The sequence below is a fragment of the Argiope bruennichi genome, chromosome 1 (genome assembly GCF_947563725.1).
Source record: "Argiope bruennichi chromosome 1, qqArgBrue1.1, whole genome shotgun sequence".
Classification (NCBI taxonomy): domain Eukaryota; kingdom Metazoa; phylum Arthropoda; class Arachnida; order Araneae; family Araneidae; genus Argiope; species Argiope bruennichi.
In genome coordinates this window covers 27,608,882-27,631,747 of record NC_079151.1, presented here as the reverse complement: position 1 = coordinate 27,631,747, position 22,866 = coordinate 27,608,882, and the positions used below count along the sequence as shown (strand labels likewise).

Genomic DNA, 22,866 nt, shown 5'->3' with positions numbered 1-22,866 from the left:
GCGATATTACCCTTTAATTTAAAAAAATTCCATTACAACATTATACTGGTCATTTAATTTTTTATTATCAGATAGCTATTTAGAAAATATTGTAACTGCTTTAAAAAAAGCTGTTCATTGCTCATTACTGTTTATATGTGGTTGACTTAAATAAAAGTTACTTATATTGAATGTAACGAAAGCAGATATGAAATTAATGTTTTGTTAACTTCCATTACTGAATTAAGTGTGTGAAAATATTTTAATTTTACAAAATGTACAGAGAAAGTGCTAAGATAAAGATTACATATTTTACAAATGGAAGACATTCCAGTTATGATCATTCCCACATAAATCCTCCAGGTCTATCTTCAGGTGGTGGAGGTGGTTGATTCGATTCAGATGATGCATTTTCAAAAATATACTGTCTGCAATAAGAAATTTAAAGCTCATTTTAGTCTGCATAATATATCAAGTCGATCACAACAGTTTGTTAAAAAATATATATATATGCCAAAAATTAAGGAAAAGTAAGTTTTCCATAAATATCCATATGAGATCTTTCTAACTGTAATTATAGATTTTCATATTAAGTTATATTTTCCCCATCATACAGTAACAATATAAAGGCTGTAGGAAGGTAGGTCAGATTCTTATTTAAAATAAAATTAACAAATTATATTTCAACTGATATTGTGTGCATAATGAGATAGAAACTAATCGCATTGAATGTTTCAAGATCTCTACTTCCATAGCTCTTCAAGCATAGAATATACTATCTTGCATCTTTAAGGAAAGTTTAGATTCTGTTTAAAGTCCAAGACAGAAAAAATATTAACTGAAAGCAGAAGCAGGCTACAGTTAGTTTTTAAAAAATCTTTTTAACAGTAGAGGAAAGATTCCAGAGCAGGTACTAAATATAAAATATAATACATTTTCAGAGAAGTATTCACCAAGCATTTCTTTAATACTTAATTAAGCACAATAAGACAAACTTACATTAGCCGAGGTGTCTTCAATATTCTCATGCCACCAGGCTGATTTGGACATACATCTTCTAAGAAGTAATATACATGTCCTACAGCTATGCCTATTAAGAAAGCAATATTTGTGTAAATATTTATCAAAATATACTGATTCAAATAATGGTTTTGCTTTTTTTTTTTTTTTTTTTTTGTTGTTGCTCCTTGTTGTGAAATAAAATATGTATATCTGATAGTTTTAGATATTATAAGTATATTAGACAGTTTTAAAAGAAAATTATTTTCCTTGATTCCAAAATTTGACCTTCTTTCTAATCATAGGAAATTATTCTATATGCAATTATTCAAAAATTCTACAAAGCATTTTCATTAATTTGTTAGTAATGATCTTTGATTATGTCTTTGGTTATCTAGAATAATGGTCTTCTTTAATTTAGACAATTAAATATAAATTTTGTCAAATTATAATGCAATAAATACAGAGAATATAAAATAATTTTTAACTAGAATAATTAAGGCATATAAAAAATGGATGAAAAGTATTGAATATATTTTTTATTTCCTTGGATAAAAAAAATGATGTAAGTACTTACCCATCAAATCAACCATGACAGAATTGCCCAATAGTAATGAAAAAGCTAATAAAACCCAAGGGAGATAAGGAGCTTGGAAACTTAACAGTCCAAAAAAATTCATGCGCACATAAGGATTCCGACGGCTCCATACATAAACTAACATAATTGTAAATGCTTGACCCAAAAACAGTAAGTTTACAAACATTGCTATGATCTGTTACATAATGTAAGGAAATATCTACAGTTTGGAAATGTAGGTCTTTATGAAGAATTTTCCAGACAAAAATTTAAAATCAGTTATATAATTTTTATGCATTAAAAATAAATAAGATATTAATATTTATAATATTATTCTAAATCTATAACATGACTATTACAGAAAATTCGATTAATGACTGCCAATAGAAACAAAGGCATATAAATAATACTTATAAAAATGAAACTATTTTAGTTCATCCATTTATCTAACAAAGAAACATGCAAGTTACAATACGACTCCTTAACAGTCATTAGCAAGCATTAATTTACATCAGCTCTATAGCTGGGTATGAAGAAAAATTATATGTTAATATTTTTAAAAATAAAAGGATACAATCATTAGTATTCCACCAAATAAAAACATGTAAAAGAAATCAGCTGGGCGATTTCTGAATGAGCCTTCCTCCAGCATGCGACAATATCGATATGTAAAAATTATGTTGAATAAGAAATTAAATCCAAATGTGCCAAAAAACAGGAAAGTTGTGAACAGGCGCCATACCTATGAATTACAGAGAATATCTGTAGTTATTGCACATAATTTTATTTATATGCAGTCATAAAGAATATAGTTTGATAAAGAGTATAGTTATAGATCATTCCTAAAATAAATTTTTATTTAAGGCTATTGATGAAATTTGAAAAAATGGAATCACTTTCCATTACTTCAAAATTTAACTTTATAATCAAACAATTGTCTAAACAAAAAACAGCTAATAAAATTAAGGCTAACATGTTTATGAGCCGTAAAATCCTTAACACCTTGAAATATCTTTTTCTTATTTCTGTATACATTTGACTAATTTTAATTTAATTAACTTTGTTACCTAATTTTATCTTTATTTTAACCAAAAACTACCCATTAACTATTTTTAAAAAGTTAAAAATATGTACTGATTAAAAAAAAATAATTGAAGAAATATTTTCAACCATTTGAAATTTATAAATAATGCATATTGCAGGGGGTTTCCCCCCCCCCTTCTCTTCTTTGTGCAACCATTTCTTTATCATAAAACACACAGACAATATTAAACTGCTATTTGACTTCAACAAATTTTGAATACCTCATTGCTCTAAAAAAGTTAAAAGTAAATTTGAAAGTCAAAAATTTACAAATGAATAAAGATAGATTACTTTTTTTTTTTTTTTTTTTCAGAAAAGATGAGAAATGAATTTGGATGTTCGTCATAAAAAAAAGAATTTATCATTAGAATGATTTACATTTGAAACCATAAGATTGCTCTGCAATGAACTGAATGACGTTATATAGGATAAAATGTAGGTTGGAGGAATGACTTACAAATGTTATATGTGTCATCCTCCATTTAAAAGTTTATCTGTTTGATGAGATATATATATATATATATTTTTCTACTGCATTAAGTAACAATTTGTAGCTCATTCTCTGTCATACTATTAGAATACTGGAACAAGTATGCAGTTGAATTAATGAATAACAGATAATATATATTAATATTTTAAAGCAGAATTTATGAAAGCAATAATTAAATCATCAGTTATATTTTAATTATAGAATACATTTAATTATTTTATCAAAAAAATTACTCATATGAAAGAAAATGTAAAATTGAAGTATCATACCTGATAGTGTTTAAATATTAAATCAGGATTAAAGTACAACTGGAAAGGTGAAATTATGTCAAGTTGCTGAAAATAAAACATAATAAAATTTATAATTAGCATAAAATCATCATATAAAGCAAGCACATTAAGTAGAAACAAATACTAAATTATTTCATTAGCTAAATAAGGAGGAAATATGATAGAAAATTTTATATATTTCTTTAAATGACAAAAATAATTTCCTGAAAATAATAAGCTATATTAATGATACTTTGAAGAATCAATACCATTATATCTGTTACTATTTAATAATAAAAAAAACGTTTAAGAAATATTATTATCCTAAATATATTACAATTTTTTTTTAATTTCAAAGGACTAATACTAAAAGAAAGAAAATCACAAAAGTATAATTCTTCAAAGAAAAGATATATTTAATAATATTAATATAGTATAGTACTAAATTTTGGATTTTTTTTTTAAAGAATAAATTCAAAGAAAGCCTCAATATTAAAAAAAAAAAAAAAAAAATTAGACTTTACAATAAATGTCATGCTTTTTTATTCTATGTTACTAAACGGTATCTAATTTATTTTAACTATGACAAACTTTGCCTAGTTGCAATATTGTTTTAAAAAGCAGATATTAAAATTTACATTGAACTTCCTATAAATTTTTTCATTCAAACTTCAGCAAAGCATTCCCCCCCCCCCCCAAATGTGTGGAGCATTTGTCCAATTACTGTATTTTGAGCTCATATCATGACCTTTTGAAAGGTATCAATATTTACCATGACCTGTGTTATAGTATTAATAAGTTGTAATATTTAAGCTAAATGTTTTGGGTCATTATCATGTTAAAAGTTTTAAAAAATAGAAAATAATTAAAAATGTGTTTTAAAACAGAAAAATCCAATTACTTGTTCATACAAAACGCAATGAATTCCAGCTTCCAAAAACCCAAAAAGAAAAATTCATATTTCCATTTTTCCACATATTAAAATCTTTCCTTCATCATATTAAAAATTTTCAGATAAATTTTCTAATTTCATACTCTAATCCAATATTTTTAAAGACAATAACTATTCAATTAAACAACCTTAATTTAAGAATCAATGGCATTTATCAAAATATAATGTGGACATTATTTTGCAATCTTGATATTCTGCTGCTTTGACTTACTGAAAACTCCTTCATGACATACCTTTTATATCAAATTCATTTTTTTCCATAAAATCTGACCAAGAATTCATACTTTGATTTATATATTTATTTTACAATAGAAATAAGCATTTAAAGTAATTTTATAATTCTGTTATATTTAGTTTATGATCGCAACTCAATTCTTCTAGCATTGTATTATGTTTCTTATCCATGAATCTTTTTTAGATCTTTGTATTTATTGAAATGCACTTCACAAATAGAACTTCTTTTAAGATGACTTATAACTTCTGCAAAGAAAGTTTATTATCGTTTAACGACTTTTAATACATTGTTAATTTCCCAAGGTAATTTACTAAGTGGGCACAAGTGAAAGAACACCAAATAATTTAAGCCTGCTCAATAAAAAAATGTTGCAAAAAAAAGTTGCAACATTATGTTTGTAAGCAACTTGATACAGGTCCTGGCAAAATCTTTTTGGCGACCTTTTGCTTGCACTTAGATAACAGAAAAATACCTTCCTGATTTATCGAAATTTACCATTTACTCAAACTTTTAGCGGTAAAGTTCAAGAAAATTTTAATAAATTATTCATTTTTGCAATTTTAAAATTAAATTATTAAGTTTTACAGTGCTCACTGATTGTAAAAAGATGGAACAATTTTTAAAAAGAAAAAGTTACAGAAAGTTAATTTCATTATATTACCAAATACTTTAATATAAATAATTGTTTGGAAATTCCAGCAATGAAAAATTATAAAGATTTATATATATATATATATTCAATTTTTAAGATCATTTTTATTCAATGTATACCTAATATCTGACAGCATATATATTTTTTTATAACTTGGCAAAGATCACGGAACAAATTTTAAAAGCCACACCTTTCATACTTACACATTCACAATGAATAAGATATCAGGTTCTGTCTCGCATGTAAATTAAGATCTTTATTATTACAGAAGAAATAAAAATAAATTAGAAGTTTAATTAAAGACAGAAAACATTTTTTTAAAATTAATACTTTGCATATTATATGTAATAAAATATTTAACAAAAAAAAAAAAATTGTAACAAGCATCAATGTTTCAAGCTTCAACTAATAAAAAAGCACAGAAATAAACCAGTTAAAAGAATGTCAACACCATACATTTTATTACATTTAGCTTGTTTTACACACAAATAAGGAAATAATTCAACTAATTGATACTATTAAATTTCATTTCCATATGAAATCTCAACATTTAATGAATTCTTTGGTATGGAAAGTCAATTGATATGGACAATATATGGCACTTAACATTACAATGGGTTTATTAGTTTAACTTTATTTATACAAATCCATCAAACACAAAGGGGCATCATGTATCATTAAATAAATTTCGTGTAAAAATTGTCCCAACCCCCTTTTTTTTGCCGCGAAACATGTTATTATTAATGGTGACAAGTCAAATTTAATGTTTATTCTAAACAATATGATAAAATAAATCCTACCACAGCAGCTGTAGTAAGAACACAGGCAGTCGTGTAAGCTTTTGTAATGATGGGCATTTCCAAATATTCTTGTTGAAATTCTTGTGCCATGGTCAATGTTTATATTTAAAAAAATCGGGAAAAAATTACAACAATATAAATATAAAATAAGATAAATAAAAATATTTTAAACAACTTCTGATGCTGAATGATCCCACGCAAACTTGCTTTCAAAAATTAATTCGAAGCAACATCAAAAAAATTTGACTTTTGAACGCGATTACCCAAAAAGAAAATTATGTTTATGCTGCCAATAGCGGCGTCAGCTTTCAAGAACTTTCAGTTGCGGGTTCGAGTTCTGTGCCTGAAGTGTCAGTTTCGATTCCAATGGATACTAATTATTTGAAAATAATAATAATTATCAGGATGATAGAAGCTATGGTTATAATAAAAGCTTTAATAATTAAATAATAATAAATCAAAATATATTATCTAATTAAAAAATAAATTAATGGATAAATTCATTATTGATTTCATAATAATCGTGTATTTAACCGTATGCAATATTCGGTTTGTTTCGGTTTATTATTTCTGTATGTGCGAAAAATCAACTTGTTCTGATAATAGGTATTGTGAGAAAACATTATAATAATAATTTATTTTATGAAATATTAAAAAAACATAAAAATTTAATAAAATGTATCTAACCTCAAATAATTATTTTTTAAAACAATGTATTATCAAATCAGTCATATTTTTAGCAAACTTTATATAATCAAATTTTTCGGTGAGTGGGGGGATGGAATACAAAATGTAAAAAATATTTTTACAAAACTTTGATTATATTATTGCTCCAAATGATTAATTGCAAAAATTACCGCCTTCTGTTTTATCTATTTATTTACTTTTTTGTTTTTTCTACATTATTTTAGTTTTTATACTTAATCAAGTCTATAAAAATATTAATATAAAATGTTACTCATTTTTATCTGAATGTTTCATGACATTTCACCGAAAAATACATGATTTTCTTCAGGATTAAAGTCTAGAGAATATGGTGTTTAAGTGTGCTTTTATATTTTATTTCATTGTTTTTCATTGTGGATTTTCTTATTTATTATTTACTTCTATCATTCTGCTTTATACAAATTACTAGATCCTATATTTTTGTTTAATATTAGTTAATTTAAATTAACCATTTTATGAAAACCATATTATTTGAATTAAATTGTACAAAATTAAATTTAGATTTTATTGAAAATACTAAGTTGCTACCTTATTTTAAATATATGTTGTTGTTTTTCCTTGAAACTTATAGAAACATGTATTTTGATGTTTAATAGCTGAGTATAAATTTAAAGGAAGCTGATTCTATTTGATATAATTCATTCTGTTAAATATTTAGTTTTGTAGTAATACATATTTATATATTTGTTTTCTCATTACTTGCAGTATTAATCTTTTCCTTTCTGATAGTATAGTAATAGAATCTTTAGTTTTCTTTAAGAGCTCAACTTTTCATCATTTACTAATCTGTCTCTTGTATTATTACTTAACAATTAGTATTAATCTTCAATTCTATTCAATTATTTGATGTGGGAGGAGTACAATGATTGATAATGAACAACAAAAATAATATCCTAATAAGTGATTAAGTGAAACTATAGACCTAAACTTCTAGCATTTAAAAGGTGGGATAAGTATTTTTCTATCAAGATATATATTGTAAGAGGTATTAGGGCTCTTATTAATCTATAATTTAAAGGTTAAAATCTACATAGATAACAAACATAGAGTAATTGTAAATATATAACTTTATCCAGTTATTTTCACAAAAATCTTAGAATTTTTCTTTGATGATCTCTTCAATTAATTGAAGTAATAATTATATATAGAGGCCAGTAACTTTCTAAATAAACTAATTCTCGTTAAACTTATCAGCCTTCTAAAATGTAATACTATTTTTTTATATTATGATTTTTGTTGAGTTAACTTTTTAACATGAAGTATTTATAGCTTAGATATTATTTATAAATTGCATGATGTAACATATTGATGCAAAAATCAATCAGAAGCAGATTGTTGAACTTATAGCCATTAAATCTGATACCTAGCTATTTCTAAGAGAGTAAAAGTTCACTAAAAAAGATTTTAATCAAAATTTTAAAATTTAAAAAATTTGCTAAAATTTTAATTAAAAAGAAATTGAAATTTTATTGTTTTTCTTCAATAATTTTGGAACTTATTATCACAAAACACATTCTTACAAACCATTTTAAAATTGAAAAAAAAAAAAAAGTTTTTCAATGACAACAAATTTATTTCTATATAATTCCTTTAATTTTAAAAAATTATTAATTTTATAATTGAGCTTTTCATTGTTTTATTACTGTGTTTTTACACATAATGCACACTGTTTAATGTGCGTTGCAATAATGCTAAATATTTTTTTTATGTGTCTGTGTACAAATTAATGTTGCTATGTTTAAAAGTAAACTTTTCAAAATAATAAAACAAATTAAGCTGAAAGCATTACCATGCTATGATGTTTTATGGTTATGGTTATAAATTTATGGTTCAAATCCTTTTTAAAATTTTCTATAGATTTTTAGAAGCTTTTTAACTACCCCTCTAATAATTTCAAAGCATTTTCCTATGTTGTCTATGAATTTCTTCTCTTACTTAATATTCAGTACTTTTAGTAATTTGCATAATCATATATATGTATAATCAGTTATTTATATGTGGGGGATTGGGGGAAAAAGATTATGATTAGCAATTTTACACAAAAAGATGAACTCTTCCAATGAATTTGTTTTAATCAGTTAAATTCAATATACATATATGTATATGTATATTAATTTTTGTGTTGCAATTTATTTGAATTATATTTTTGCATATCATAAATAAATAATTTGTTTTTATAAAATAAATATTATTTGTTAATTTTTCCTGTATTGAAGCTAATGGATGATAAACCATGGCTCTTGATGTGATACAAGTAGAAGGCTGTTATGTTTCTTCATGTTTGCCTAAGGCTCTCTTTGTGCCATCACCGTCATCATTCCCCAAAAGCAAGAGGTAGTTATTTATTTTGAAATTTTGATTTAATTCTCTGAGCTTCCAATTATTTTTGATTTCCAAATTTGGAAGTTAGAAAAAAAAATTTCAGCAAATACATTTTAAATATAATTTTAATATTTGAAATCTTAAACTTTATTTATGAAGTTTTTAGTATGTATAAATACAAACTGTTATAGAAATGAACTTTTTAAAAAAATGTCTGTACCTCTCAGAAAGTCAATTTTATTCGTCTTAAATACATACAGTATCTTATCACATTTTATATAAAATGTAAATTTCATTTTTATAGGGATTTATTTTTACTTAATCTTTCTCCCTCTCTATTTTTCTTTTAAAATTGTTATTGAGTTCCAGTCTCATTTTTTTTCTAAAGTCAATTTAAAATAAGCATTTTGTTTTGAATTTATTTAAAACAATTCGTTACAAACATTTAGATTTATTTATTCAGGTATTTTAATAATTATCTATTGTTTAGTAAGCTACTAAAATTTTGCTAGACATGTTACTGCAAATTTTCTATTTTCATTTACCCTTCTTTAGAGTGAGATGTTTGTAATAATTGCAATGCTTAAATGGACTGAATGAACGGAATCCATTTAATTTATTTATATATATATATATATATATATATATATATATATATATATATATATATATATATATATATTATTTAAAACTGAATATATAATAAGAAAATATTGTTTAGGACCCAAACAGAAAAAAGATTTTTAATTATTGTCTATTACATCTACCTATAAATACAACATGCATTCTATGATATGTACCTCAGTGTGAATACTTTTCTGCTAAAGGAATGATGTACATTTTTGGTGTAACAAAAGGAAGACATGAATTGGAAAATTGATGATTCAGGTTGATATTTAGTATATTGTTATGCTTCAAAGGTGTTCATTCAATAAATTATTAAAGTGCAATAGCCAGCCAATTTCGAGAAAGTGGCCCTCAAACTTTCACCATAACTTATATGTTTGTAATTTGTCACTGTGTGTCTAGACAGTATACTTTATAAGGCACTGCCTTTGGATCCAGGAAGATAGTGTTTGATTCTGGATAAATTCTTTCAGAACTATTTACAAATAATTTTAATTAATATATTAATAATTTTTAATATTTATATAAAAATAAATGTAAATAAATGTTTCTTCGCATGAACTTTAATTTTATTTTTAAATATTAACATACAAATATACCTTCCATGATAAGAAAAATGATTTAAATAAAATCTTAGAAATTATTTGTTTTAACTCAGTTGCTGAAACAGTATTTATCTCAGAAATTAAAGAGAGCAGATTATAATTTATTAAATATATGAGTAAATAGTAGAAAACAGGTTTTAAGTTATCGAATCCAAAGGCAGATGGTCCAAAAATTTAATGTCAGTAAGAAACAACAAAACTAAGAGCATTAAAAGAAAAGGTTTTGAAGTAATGGAAAATGACTAGTGGAATAGATATTTTACAAGTTATACTGTTTGAAATTTTTTGTAAGAAGAATGTACCCATTCTTTTGTAAAAACAATTTCTACAGAAATTATATTAATTTTTACAATTTCTATTGTTTTCTGAGAAAAAAAGCTAATTCTTCTTAAATTTTGTAATGATATAAAATTACAGTTTTTATATCATTTTTTAATTCATTCAATCATAATTAAAATTAAAATTTTCTGAAGTAAAAATGTTTGTAAATATAGATAATGTTAGTGTATCAGATACAAAAGAGAAATTGTGCTAAAATTATTATGCAATGAAATATCAAGATTGAAAGATGCATTTATTTATAATTAAAATTTGTTAAAAATAAATAAGTGCACTGTTTGGATACTCAGTAACTATGATAGATTACTAATATATAAGCTATACTGAAAGTTTGAGTCATTTTCTTGAAATTTGCTGGCTATCACACATTAATATTCTTATGAATGATTGCCTTTAAATTGTAATACCATATAATTAACCTCTTCCTTGTGAGATTGGAGAACTTTGAACTATTAATATATTTATTAAAAAAACTTTATCCTGTATAATACTTATATGTGTTACTAGAAATAAATGAAAAAAAAAATAATAAATCATATTTCAAATGAAAAAATATGAATAGATGGCAAGAAATACAAGATGATTATAATTAATGTTGTACTTTCAAAAGTTGTAAAAATTATCATTGGTCGGAATGACATGATATTTCATCTGAGTAAATGTGAAGTGATGGGAATTTGGTTTAAGAATAAGAAGGGTGGAAAAAAAAAGGATAGTTTAAATGTTGACTGTTAGATGGCACTATATTCCTCATAAGATACTAATTAAAAGACATGACATGTTGTTTTTGTTAAGAACCTGTTCACTACGATAAGATGGTGCCACAAAGTTAGGGGAAAAAATTACTTTTTAATTATCCCTGAGCCAGAAACTGCAGAAAAAGCAAAAACTGATGAAATAATCAAGAAAAGGAAGTCAGCAATGGCTTGCTTAAGGAATATTTAATATGTTGTCCACTGTTTTCAGCTACGAGTTGCAAGTGCAATACAGCATCTTCCATAATAGATCAGATTGTTTCAATTGTGATATTGTGAATGTGTTTTCACTTGATCTAAGTTCACAGATGGGACCCCATATATAACATCTTTTAGATAACTCTCAGCCAGAAGTCGTAAGGTTCAAATCAGTTGATTGTGTTGGCTAGCTACTGGGAAATGTCAGCCTATGGCGACTATTAATTCTGTAATTTCAAAAATGCAGATTCTGCATTTGCTTTATTGGTGTTGCAATGTGCAGTGGAGCACCATCTTTCATAAAAATTGTGCTATTCACACATCCATATAGTTGCATTCTGGATTAAGATGGTTACGCAAAAGAGATTCATAATGTGCCCCATTGATTATACAGAATTACAGATCCCGAAGAACTAGTCTTCTTGAAAAATATAAGGGCAATGATAAATGCTGGTATAAACCAACACCATATAGTGACTTTTTGAGGATGAAGAGAGATGCATTTGGAAAAGATCTCTTGCTCATATTCTAAAATTTTGAGTATTGACAGAACTTTGAAAATGGATATGGGTTTCACCTGTTCACAAAATGTCTCATCGCCATGCATTTCCCACTACCATTTGAGCAAGAAATTGTAGAACAGTAGCCTCTGATTTTGGCAGGTCATAAGAAACGAATCTCAGAACATACGTAATTTTGAATGAATAGAATTGCAGGATGTTTCATAAACTTTTTCGAACCATGCTGACAAGCATGTCTAAAGGTTGGTAAATGCCCTGTCCATTGGATGTTACCAAATCACTGCTTGACACTTCCTACAATGCTGATGCCTTCCACATGTCGAAGCAGCTGCTTTTCTTCCTCAGCCACATTTCACATCATTTGAACCCATCTCTTCGGATTTTTCAATCATCTTCTCCAGACTGAATGCAGCCATTGGACCAGGGAAGATTCTTAAGCCTTTGAATTTCCAGGATTTCTTCAAAGCAATTGCTGCAGAATCACCATTATTTTAAATACGTTTCACAAGTAGAGTCCAATTCTTCAATGATAAAGTCAATGAGTTTAGCATCATATGATGAGTACAGCTCCATGTATCTGCCAACTTTTTTTTTAATTATTATTTTTACTTTGGAAAACAAAAGACTATTGAAAGAGTAGAATCAAGGGGGGGGGGGTAAACCATTTTTTCGTCATCTGTACCAAGTTGCTGTCTTTTAACAATACTTATATATATACAGTGGTGGCCAAAAGTGTGGACATTTTTTGAAAGTTTCATGTTTTTCAACTTTGCGTGCTTGTAGAATATATTAATTTTCACTTAAATACAAATGTTTATATATCAAATTGAAGGTAATTTAATGTAAAATTTAATTACAAAAAAAAGTTACGCTCATTTTAGTAAGATCTATCTTAGATTTGGATTTTTTTTAAGTGATACTTACACAATCAATACTTAGTAGGATAACCCTTATTTTTTAAGACAGCTTCACAGCGTCTTTTCATCGAGTGAACGAGTGTTTGGAGTTCATCTTTCGTAATCACATGTTGTCAAGAATCAATTATAGATTCAATAAGTTGTCTTTTATTGGAGGGAGGTTTTTTTCGTACAAGAATTTTCAAACGTTGCCAGAAATTTTCAATTGGATTGAGATTAGGACTGTTTCCTGGCCATGATAATACATCTATGCCTTTATTTTGAAACCATGTTTTGCATACTTTTGCTGTGTGGCATGGAGCTGAATTCTGCTGAAAAATAAATGGTGATTTGTTGGGGAAGAAATCCCTGATGGAAAGTATCAATTTTGGTTCCAGGACAGTTTCGATGTATTTTTTGGCATTCAGGATGCCATCAATCACTTGAATTCGGCCCACACTATCTGCAGAAATACATGCCCAAATCATGGCATTTGTTGTAGTTTTTATAGTTGCTTCAATGCAATCAGGATGAAGTCCTTCACCTACTCTACATCTCACATATTTTCTACCATCACTACCAAAGAGCGATATTTTAGTCTCATCACTCCAGATTACTTGCTTTCATTGATTTTCTGACCATTTAATGTGTTCTTTTCACTTAACTCGTTTTTCGCGTTGCTTTTGATTTAAATACGGTTTTTTCCTTGGAATTCTAGCTTGTAGTCTAAATCCTGATAACCTTCTTCTTATTGTTCTTGAACTTACTGCAATACCCGCTGCATTCATTTAACATCTAATGGCATCTGATGAAATTTTTCTATCTTGAAGGCATAGCCGTTTAATTTTTCTATCGGCAGTAGCACTTGTGCACTTTTTTCGGCCTGATTTGGCCTTATTTTCCACTGATTTCGTTTTTTCATAACGTAAACAGAACTTTCGTACACCAGAACAAGTCACTGAACCACCAACTTGTCTTGCAATTTCAGCATAAGAGAGGACAATTTCTCTCAATATGACAATTCGGCTTCTTTTTGTAGATGTCCAATCAGTTCTTCTTGTTGGTGACATTGTTTAAAATTAGTTTAATTAGAAAAAAGGACTTAAAATATTCAAAAACAGCAATACTCTATTTAATTGTACTTGTATGCATCATTCCGCAAAATATTTCCAAAACAATAACTATTTTACATACCAAATAACCTAAACTATAGTTACAGACATTTGATGGGGTCCTCAGAACAGTGTTTGTGATTGGCTAGTATGCTTTTATTGCAAAACACGTCATTATTCAAAACGATTTGTGTTTGTTTGTTCTACTAAAATGAGGGTAACTTTTTTTTTGTAATACAGATATTATAATACTGTTTTTGTTATTAAATTCTACAATAAATTACCTTCAATTTGATATATAAACATTTGTATTTAAGTGAAAATTAATATATTCTACAAGCACGCAAAGTTGAGAAACATGAAACTTTCAAAAAATGTCCACACTTTTGGCCACCACTGTATGTTCTAGTTCATCACTTTTAATATAAAGACAGGCCTTTTGAATCTGTTGATAAAGATCTACAAAACACAAACTGCTAAAAGCATTTCATTCCTTTTTGCAAATATAATGCATCTCCCCCAATCGAATGCATTGATAATTATTCAGTATATATTCTCATTTAAAATGACTTTCATCTGTTCAATTCACATTTCTTCGAAAAGACGGATTTGATTTTACCTAATGTAGGGTCCAATTGTAAGATTTTAGATACCAATTAGATAGTTGTTCATGTAACTAACTCTTGTTAACAATCAAAGGACTTCACGAATACTGTATAGTTTCCAGTTATTATGTTGAAATATTCTCTACACTGACGGCTTTGGAATTTTGAGTTTTGAAATGACGGTTATTACACTAGCATAAGGGTAGCTTAAAAAATAAGCCAAAACATCAACTTCTCCATCATAAGAATAATATCTCATTCTCTCTGGGAATGTAAGGATCTTTCCCAGGGAGACTGCTACTTTGAAAAACGTTGGTTTCATCTACAAGTAGGTTGGCAATAGGATTACAAACAGCATTAATCCTCAGCAGATCCAAATGTTTTCTTGGTTACTGAAGTATATCATTCTTTTAGAAAGCACACAAGTGCCAGCAGAGAAATTTATTTCCTTCCTCTGTATTCCAATACTTCTCTGTTCATGTTCTCAAGTTTCTCCTTTCCTCTTTATAAAGTCGAAATTGCAATTGTTAGTCAATTAAAGTGAAAAACATTATGCATAATTAGAACATTTCTTTGAAGTCATGATAATTGGATGATGTACTTAATAAATATCTGTATATGAAATTTTTCTGTACTGAATAAATTTATATTTCTGAATTAAATGTTTTCATCTAAGTTTGTGATTAGTCCCTCAAAACCTAAAAATAATCTCTGTTAATTTTGTAAATAGATAGGTTTAATTTTATGTGTGCATAGATGAATTTAAGAGAAATGTTGCACTGATATACATTCTTACTCTATAGGAGACATAAAAAATTTAATTTTTAAAAACTTTTTACCATCACCTTTACAGTATCCAAACTGTTTTCATACAAGTCAAATTTGGAAGTATATGTGTAGGTGCAATTTTCAGGGAAATAAGAACTTGACCCACTTTTTTTAAGACATCCTGTATACTAAGTTTTTTTTTATGCCTATAAAATTCTTCTAAAATTTATAAACATTATTCTGAAATGAGGTATTGCATGAAACTATTGAATTAGCATTTTAACTTTTAAAAAATAATATAGAATAATTAAAGAATTAAAATTAGATTTTTCTTTATAATTCTTATTGATATCATTATTTTTTAGGGATCATGTGCATTCTTCAGATGTTTTATATTTCAAGCCAAAAAAGAAAACTATTGATGTATAAGTATTTTTATTATTACAATTCAATTCATGAATAGTTACACTTTTGTTAACTACCAAAAATTGCAATATCAAAATAAATTACTCCAAGTGTTTACTTGATAATGTGTCACCCCTTAGTTTCACACTTATATAACACTATTTATTACAGAAATATTTTATTTTCTCTAAAGTTTTTTATTATAATTTTATGTTTGTTTACTCTACTTAGAAATGTAATATCAGAAGGGGAAGGTATACATAAGATATAAATCGCTAATAATAAATAAATGCTTCTTGTTTTGGTGCTCTACATGCCAGACCATTTTGACTTAGGGCTACCAAATTTGGCTCTGTATATATCTTGGAGGGGGGATATGAATCTCAGAGCGATAGTTTTTGAAATTTTAATTAAAAATTAAGTGAAATTTTGCTGTATTTCCATGCTAGTATTTGGAAATATTATTGCACAAAAATAAATTTTACACCATTTCAATTTTTTTAAAAGATACTAATTTAATAATCATGGCAAATTTCCCCAATTTTTTTCCTTTAAATTTCAAAAATAGAATGCATTGTTATCCTGAAATTTAAAACAGTTCCATTGTTTCATCAAATATTTAATCAAGTGATTTTCCTCTATTTTTAAAAACTAAGGAAGAAGGATTTTGGTTAATCTGTGTAGTTTTAAGACAAATAAAAACATGAAGCTACTGTACCGCCAAGATAGATGAACTGAATATTTATTTTTTAATGTTATGGGACTGCCTCTATTAGAAAAGTTCATGTATACAACAAATAAAATTTAAGTTAGACAATTAAAGTAAAATGGCGTTAATTTCACACAATTTAGAGGAATCATGGGCAAGAAGTTATATCTAAGTGATTTATCTCAAATCAAATATAACAAATATTCCTGGCGAACTAGCTGGTCACCTGAAGTAACTAGTAAAGGAATAAATTCTAAATATTTAATTTTATAAAATCAGCATTTAAATTTTTTTTTGAAAGCCAAAATATGTAGCATTATTTTTTAATGTTCAAAAAATTTTTTTAAGTTGATTCTATTCTAGTTTGAATTTTTTAAGATATTTTGTTGCATATGTATAATGTATTATATTTTATTATTTGTTTAATACTTTAAAATATTGTATCATAATTTATCATTAGATAAAATCTTTTATGCTATAAAAATAATTTGGCTGTACAGTTATTATTTTTTATAATGTAACTCTGCTAAAAGATATTTTTGCTAAGCATATTCATATCAAAACAATTTTCAGACTAAAAACTTCATTAAACATTCAATTTTCAGACTAAAAATGCAACGCCTAGTATTGCTGATAAAGGACTTCCTGTAGCTGGTCGCCAGCATCTTTCAGTCCAGACTGATCTGTATCTAGAAGAATTATGTGATGTTATTGAAGAAGCTGATGCACAATGTGAAACTGATCCTCTTCTTGATAGACCTCCATCTCCTCTTTTTGTACCTGCAAAATCTGGTCCAGATGTAGCTACTCAAATTTATCCGGGTGAAGTATGTTAAAAGAATTTCAATATTCAAAGAATTTCCATATATTCATTTGGTATTAATTATAGCCAGATAACTTTGCCTTTTTTAATATGCTGTTAAATTATTTTATTTTCAATTCTTTTAATCAAGAATAACGAATAACTTGAACGATGCAAGATGCTCATTAATAAGAAAGTTCAGTTTTAGAAGTTGAAGTAAATTCAAAAGCTGCCACTTACATTTTCAAGAATAAAAGTTTAATGAATTTTGTAAATATACTTAAAAATCCCAAAAGAATTAAAAAAAAAAAAAAAAAAGAATGATTATTGCAAAGGCAATCCTAACAGTTAATCTCAAAGACAGAAGTTAACATTCATTGAAATTTATTGCAAATTGACAGGTTTTTTACCCCCCTTCTAATGATTGTATTTACACTTTTTTTTCTTTAATGATTTTAAGCAATAGTTCCTGCTATTAGGAAAAACTTACTAGTTATTTCTGAGAAGAGGAACTTAGATCTTCATAACTGTAACAATTAAAGAAAGGAAATTTTATGTGTTGTGATTTTTTTTCCCTATTAAATTCTGTATGATAACTCTACTATTTACACTATCCGCCTTTTATTATAGTTAGAAAATTATAGTTTTTCTAATCAAAGTTTTTCTTAATTAAAAGACCAGTCTTAATCTGTGATTTCAGTTGTTTGATTTTGATGAAGAAGTAGAGCCTATACTGGAAGCTTTAGTTGGACAAACTTTAGAACAGGCTTTGATTGAAATAATGGCAGAAGAGGAATTAGCAGTTTTAACAGATTTACAAATAGATTATGAAGCAAAAAGAAATGCTGAAGTAGCAGAAGTAAAAAGACTAGAGGAACAAGAAAGAAGATTATCTGAAGAAAAAGTAAAATTATTTTAAAATAATTTTTTGATTTGAAAGATTTAAAAAAAAATTTATTCCTTTAAATTTAAAGCCTTACAATCTAAGTCAAAGTTTTTAATGAAGCTGTAGTTATTAAATATTGAAAGACAACGAAAAGTTATTAAGAACCCTAATAATATAAAAAGTTTTCTTTGAAATTTACTGCTTCCTGAAAAATTTTCTAATGTTGTTTTCAAATTCTCTTTCTGATAATAGAGTATTTACAAATTTCAAAAATATGTATTAAATTCAGAATAATGAAATGCCATTTTTCTTTTGTTTGACTCTTTTGATTTAATTGTCAATACTCATAAAATGTAACTATGGTGCACAGATATATCTAGCATTTACAACCATGAAGTTTCACATAATGGTAGTCATAATAAATATTTCAACAGACCTCAAAATCAAAATTTGAAATTGTTTAATGTAATGTTTTAGATTATTTTTTGCTTGTATTTGCTTGATGTATGATTTCCAACAGTTCTAGAAAAAATTTACTCCATTGATTATTAGAATGGTGTTTACCATTCTAATAAAATATGTTTTACGTTTCTGATTTAAGTTATTGAATTTTAAGAAATTTTTTTTTAATGATTACTTTTTTCAAAATTTTATTTCAATTTCTGCAACTAATACTCTTAATTCAAATTTTTTGAGGTCGGTATTTGAGCATGTATCTCCAGTTTAAAACAAAAATAATCAAAATATCTTAGTTGATTGATTTTTAATTTTTTGCTGAGTTCAAAATTTTTTGCTGATCCAGTCAGAGAAGAAAGGAAACTTTTTCCAGTTCTTTTTTTTAAATCATTTGGACAGGGCATGAAATTGGAAAAACAAAAGTCATGAAAATGTATATATATATATATATATATATATATATATATTACACACACACACACATTGAAGGGCAGAGGATGAAACAGAGATAGAAAGATTAACTGTCATGAAATTTCTTTGTCACACTCAATGCTATCCCCCCCCCCCTCCAAAGAAATCTCTTTCACAAAAATACTTTTCAAAATTCTCGTAAAATTGGTTTGGATAATTAAAGATTAAACAATTGAATTATGACAGAATAAAACATTTTAATTTGATAATTATAATCTGATTTTAATGTTAGGATGAATTATATTATTGCAAAATTTAGCTCTAACAAACTTTGTGCTATGAAAAACTCAAAAATTACAATATTACATAGGCAAAATATATTGATTCTACAAATGGGAAGTATAGTTTATACCACAATACTATTTTATTCATTTCTTTTCCATGCCATTCAAATAAAAGAAGTTTTCAGTTCATTTGGCCTATTTGTAATGTCTGATTTATATAAATAATTTTAGTTTTCAGAAATGTTGCAGATATATATTTTAGCTTTGAGAATTTTTTAACATTTATATATCAAAAAAACCAGCTACGAAAAAAAATTTAATTTATTGAATTATGATTAGTTTCTTAGTAATGACAAAAAAATTCTCTTTTAGTAAATTATTTACATATGAATGTAATGTTAGAATCACATTTATCCCTAAAGAAGTATACCATTATTTTTGGCTGTTTGAAGCATAAATTAGGCAATAGAGTAACTAACTTTAGAGTTTTAATCATGTAGATATAATTAATATCAGCTGCCATTAGCAACCAGTTCTTCACTCATTATCTATATACATAAAGTAAATGGCAATATCAAAGAACCTGCCATTACTAATTTCAATAATAATTTTCTATAATGAAGTTAATGGCACCTAGATATTCCGTCAATAAACACTTGTTTTTTATCAGCTTAATTTTTGGACTAATTTTAAATTACATTACTGCACTGTACATTCTCATAGCTTTTCCCCAATATAGACAGTATCTCTCAAACTAAGCTATTGTGCCAATAGTGCAAAAAAAAAAAAAAAAAAAAGCAAAATCTTATGAATCCTAGAAACATTATCAAGTGTTGTTTTCTTTCTCCACCAGCATTTTTGAGATATACTGTAAAATAATAGACTCCTTTAATAATAAAATCAAGACATAATTTAAATATGAAATAACTGTGTCTGCAGATTTATCTTATGTTTACTTGCAGTTTTCATCTTTTATGAATTTTTTTTTTTTTTTTTTTTTTTTTAGGAAAAGAGAATCAAAGAACAGGAAGAAGCTGTTTTACTTGAAGATGAGGTGGCCAAAAAAATTGTGGCTTGCATTTTCTCTCAGAATTATTTATCTGAACTTGTACCTCAAGTGTATAAAAAACTTGAGGCTGAAGGCTATTTTGAAGCAGAAGATCCAGAAATGTTAGGTATGATTTTTCCATTATCACATTTTTTTTTTTTTTTTTTACATTGGAAAATTTTCTGATCTTACTGTTATATCAACATATTGAGGTCATCCATATGGATATCTATTGCTCCATAAATATGAATATAGGAATTATTATTATCATAGCTTTTTTATATAGTCATGGAAAGCTCAAAATTCAGAATCAAAGGTATGGTGCAGTATGTATAGTGAGCATGATCCAACAAACTCAAAAACAAATAATGATGTTTTATTCTACACAAAATCATGAATATACAGTCAATAAGACACAACCGAATCATGCACAAGAACAGCAAAGCGCTAAGAGAGAACTCTGTTGGAGAAAGACTTTGCATGATTATTTATGCTTCTCCATTGTCTTCTGTGCTCAACTCAGCTGTCAATTCATTACTGACTGGCTACATGACTATTTATAGTTTATGTGGCAGGTCAAAGAAAGTTGTAGAAAGATCACCATTAAGATTCCTGCTGTTAATGGAATTTTTGATTTTATCATCAAATTCATTACCAAGGGCTGGGGGTTATTGAATTGGTAGCCAACATATCTATTTATAAAAACTATCTTCCTTGCCGAGAATCTACATTACACAAAGGCTAAAGTAGAATGCCTCATTAGCCTTGAATAAATATTTCAATTCACTATGACTAATACAATATAATAAATATATTTAAGATTTTGAAAATTTTACTGACTAAAGACAAATTTTCTAGTAATACAATTATATATATATATAAACAGCAAATAACTATTTTTAAGTTAATAAATCTAACCAAGTTTAATAAATAAAAGTAATTCATAGCTAATACTGATTCAACTCATATATGATATATGTGTTATTTTGAATTCTTATAGTTTTTTTCTTTCAGAAATTGAAGAATCCTTTTGGCCCTGGCTGATGAATGAAGTAGACTCTGAAATAGCTACACTAGAAGCATCTTGTCACTTGTTAGATAGTATGTTATGTTATTGATATTTAGTATTCTTTCCTTTTGAGCCAACTTTTAATTACACTGTTTAAAGAACAGTAAAATTTCTATATGTATACTTAACAATTTGCTAACTAATAGCCTTATTAGTACTGCAAATGTATTGTTTATATATATATATAAATCAATGGACATAACAATTTAGATGATTTATAAGGTTTTAGAATTTTTATTATCATACAAACTTATGCCTGTTTGTGCTTGTAAACTTTAAATTAGATCACCAACATTTCAAACTTGTATCAGTTATGTAATCTTATTTAACTAGTAATTATTATAGATAAAATCTCTGTGATCAAAAAAAAATGAAATTTACTGTTAGTGATAACCATTGTATTCCCTATTAAGCTCTCATTGATGACACTGTCCAGGATATAGCAGAAACATCTGTGATTCAACCAAACACTATAAGAACTGACGATATTACACAGAATACAGAAGAAATAACTGTAATTCAACCAGAAACTATGGAGTCTACATCTGAGGAGGTAAAATGTTATTATATTATAATTTTCATTATAAATTATATAATCTCATATTTGTTATTTTAATGAACAAATAATAATATTATATCTAATAATTATTAAACAAAGTTCATTTCTTTTGCAAAACATAGAAGAATTTTCTAACAAATTTATATATATATATAATTAGTAATAAAAAAATGGACAAAAAAAAAAGGAAATTTTTTTTAATTCTTTTTACTTGGTTTTATTACTAATTAATCTTGATTCATCTATGTTTTAGTAGTAGCTGCATTTGCGCTCTCTAAATATAATGGTGATTTTCTACTTTTTTTTAGTTTTGTTTCTGAAATAATTTAAATTTCAATTATTTCAGAAATAGGTTTTAATTTCACAACGCTTATATTTTTTATTACTATATATATATATAAATAATACTAATGCACATCTCTGTGAAAATTTTGAAATTATAAAAAAACATTTGAATGATTAAAAATCTATAGTAGAAGTTTAATATATCATTCCCTTTAAACTAGGTAGCTGAAGATGCAGAAGTAAATGAAAACACAGAACCAAGAAGTAGTTCCAGTGAAAAGAATGAAACAATTTAATGATGTTAAAATTTTTATCTATATAGCATTTGATGCTGTCTGTAATACCACTAATACTGTAAAGAATTTTTTAAACAATATTTATGAAAAATACATTTTTATTGAAATTTGTACAGATATTAGAATTATTTACAATTTTCACATAA

General features: G+C 26.3%; 2 protein-coding genes across 3 annotated transcripts; one reads left to right on the top strand and one right to left on the bottom strand.

The window, feature by feature from the left end:
• Positions 1-222: 222 nt before the first annotated feature.
• On the bottom strand, positions 223-6,354 carry LOC129969653 (derlin-2-like). Its single transcript, XM_056084309.1, has 6 exons — positions 6,037-6,354; positions 3,398-3,463; positions 2,130-2,297; positions 1,556-1,751; positions 979-1,069; positions 223-407 (listed from the first exon to the last, which is right to left on the bottom strand). The coding sequence occupies exons 1-6, from the start codon at positions 6,124-6,126 to the stop codon at positions 320-322; spliced, it is 699 nt and encodes a 232-aa protein (XP_055940284.1). The 5' UTR covers positions 6,127-6,354; the 3' UTR covers positions 223-319.
• Positions 6,355-6,568: 214 nt separating this feature from the next.
• On the top strand, positions 6,569-22,836 carry LOC129964415 (radial spoke head protein 3 homolog B-like). Of its 2 annotated transcripts, none has more exons than XM_056079097.1 (9): positions 6,569-6,642; positions 8,979-9,096; positions 15,876-15,933; positions 17,230-17,451; positions 18,127-18,330; positions 20,470-20,638; positions 21,526-21,612; positions 21,994-22,133; positions 22,646-22,834. In XM_056079097.1, exons 2-9 carry the CDS (start codon positions 8,996-8,998, stop codon positions 22,718-22,720), a joined length of 1,056 nt encoding a protein of 351 aa, XP_055935072.1. In that variant the 5' UTR covers positions 6,569-6,642; positions 8,979-8,995; the 3' UTR covers positions 22,721-22,834. The 2 variants fall into 2 exon arrangements, with proteins under 2 accessions (XP_055935072.1, XP_055935073.1); XM_056079098.1 differs by lacking the exon at positions 6,569-6,642 and adding an exon at positions 6,956-7,072 and having other exon boundaries at positions 22,646-22,836.
• Positions 22,837-22,866: the final 30 nt, after the last annotated feature.

Excerpts from the sequence above, each read along its gene's own strand:
- LOC129969653 (XM_056084309.1), bottom strand. The coding sequence starts at position 6,126 with ATGGCACAAGAATTTCAACAAGAATATTTGGAAATGCCCATCATTACA. Across the intron at positions 1,752-2,129 it reads TTGGTGGAATACTAATGATT|ATCATAGCAATGTTTGTAAA; the intron begins GTATCCTTTTAT and ends ATTATGTAACAG. Across the intron at positions 1,070-1,555 it reads TGTCATGGTTGATTTGATGG|GCATAGCTGTAGGACATGTA; the intron begins GTAAGTACTTAC and ends CTTTCTTAATAG.
- LOC129964415 (XM_056079098.1), top strand. The coding sequence starts at position 8,996 with ATGGCTCTTGATGTGATACAAGTAGAAGGCTGTTATGTTTCTTCATGT. Across the intron at positions 21,613-21,993 it reads ATCTTGTCACTTGTTAGATA|CTCTCATTGATGACACTGTC; the intron begins GTATGTTATGTT and ends TTCCCTATTAAG. Across the intron at positions 22,134-22,645 it reads TGGAGTCTACATCTGAGGAG|GTAGCTGAAGATGCAGAAGT; the intron begins GTAAAATGTTAT and ends CCTTTAAACTAG.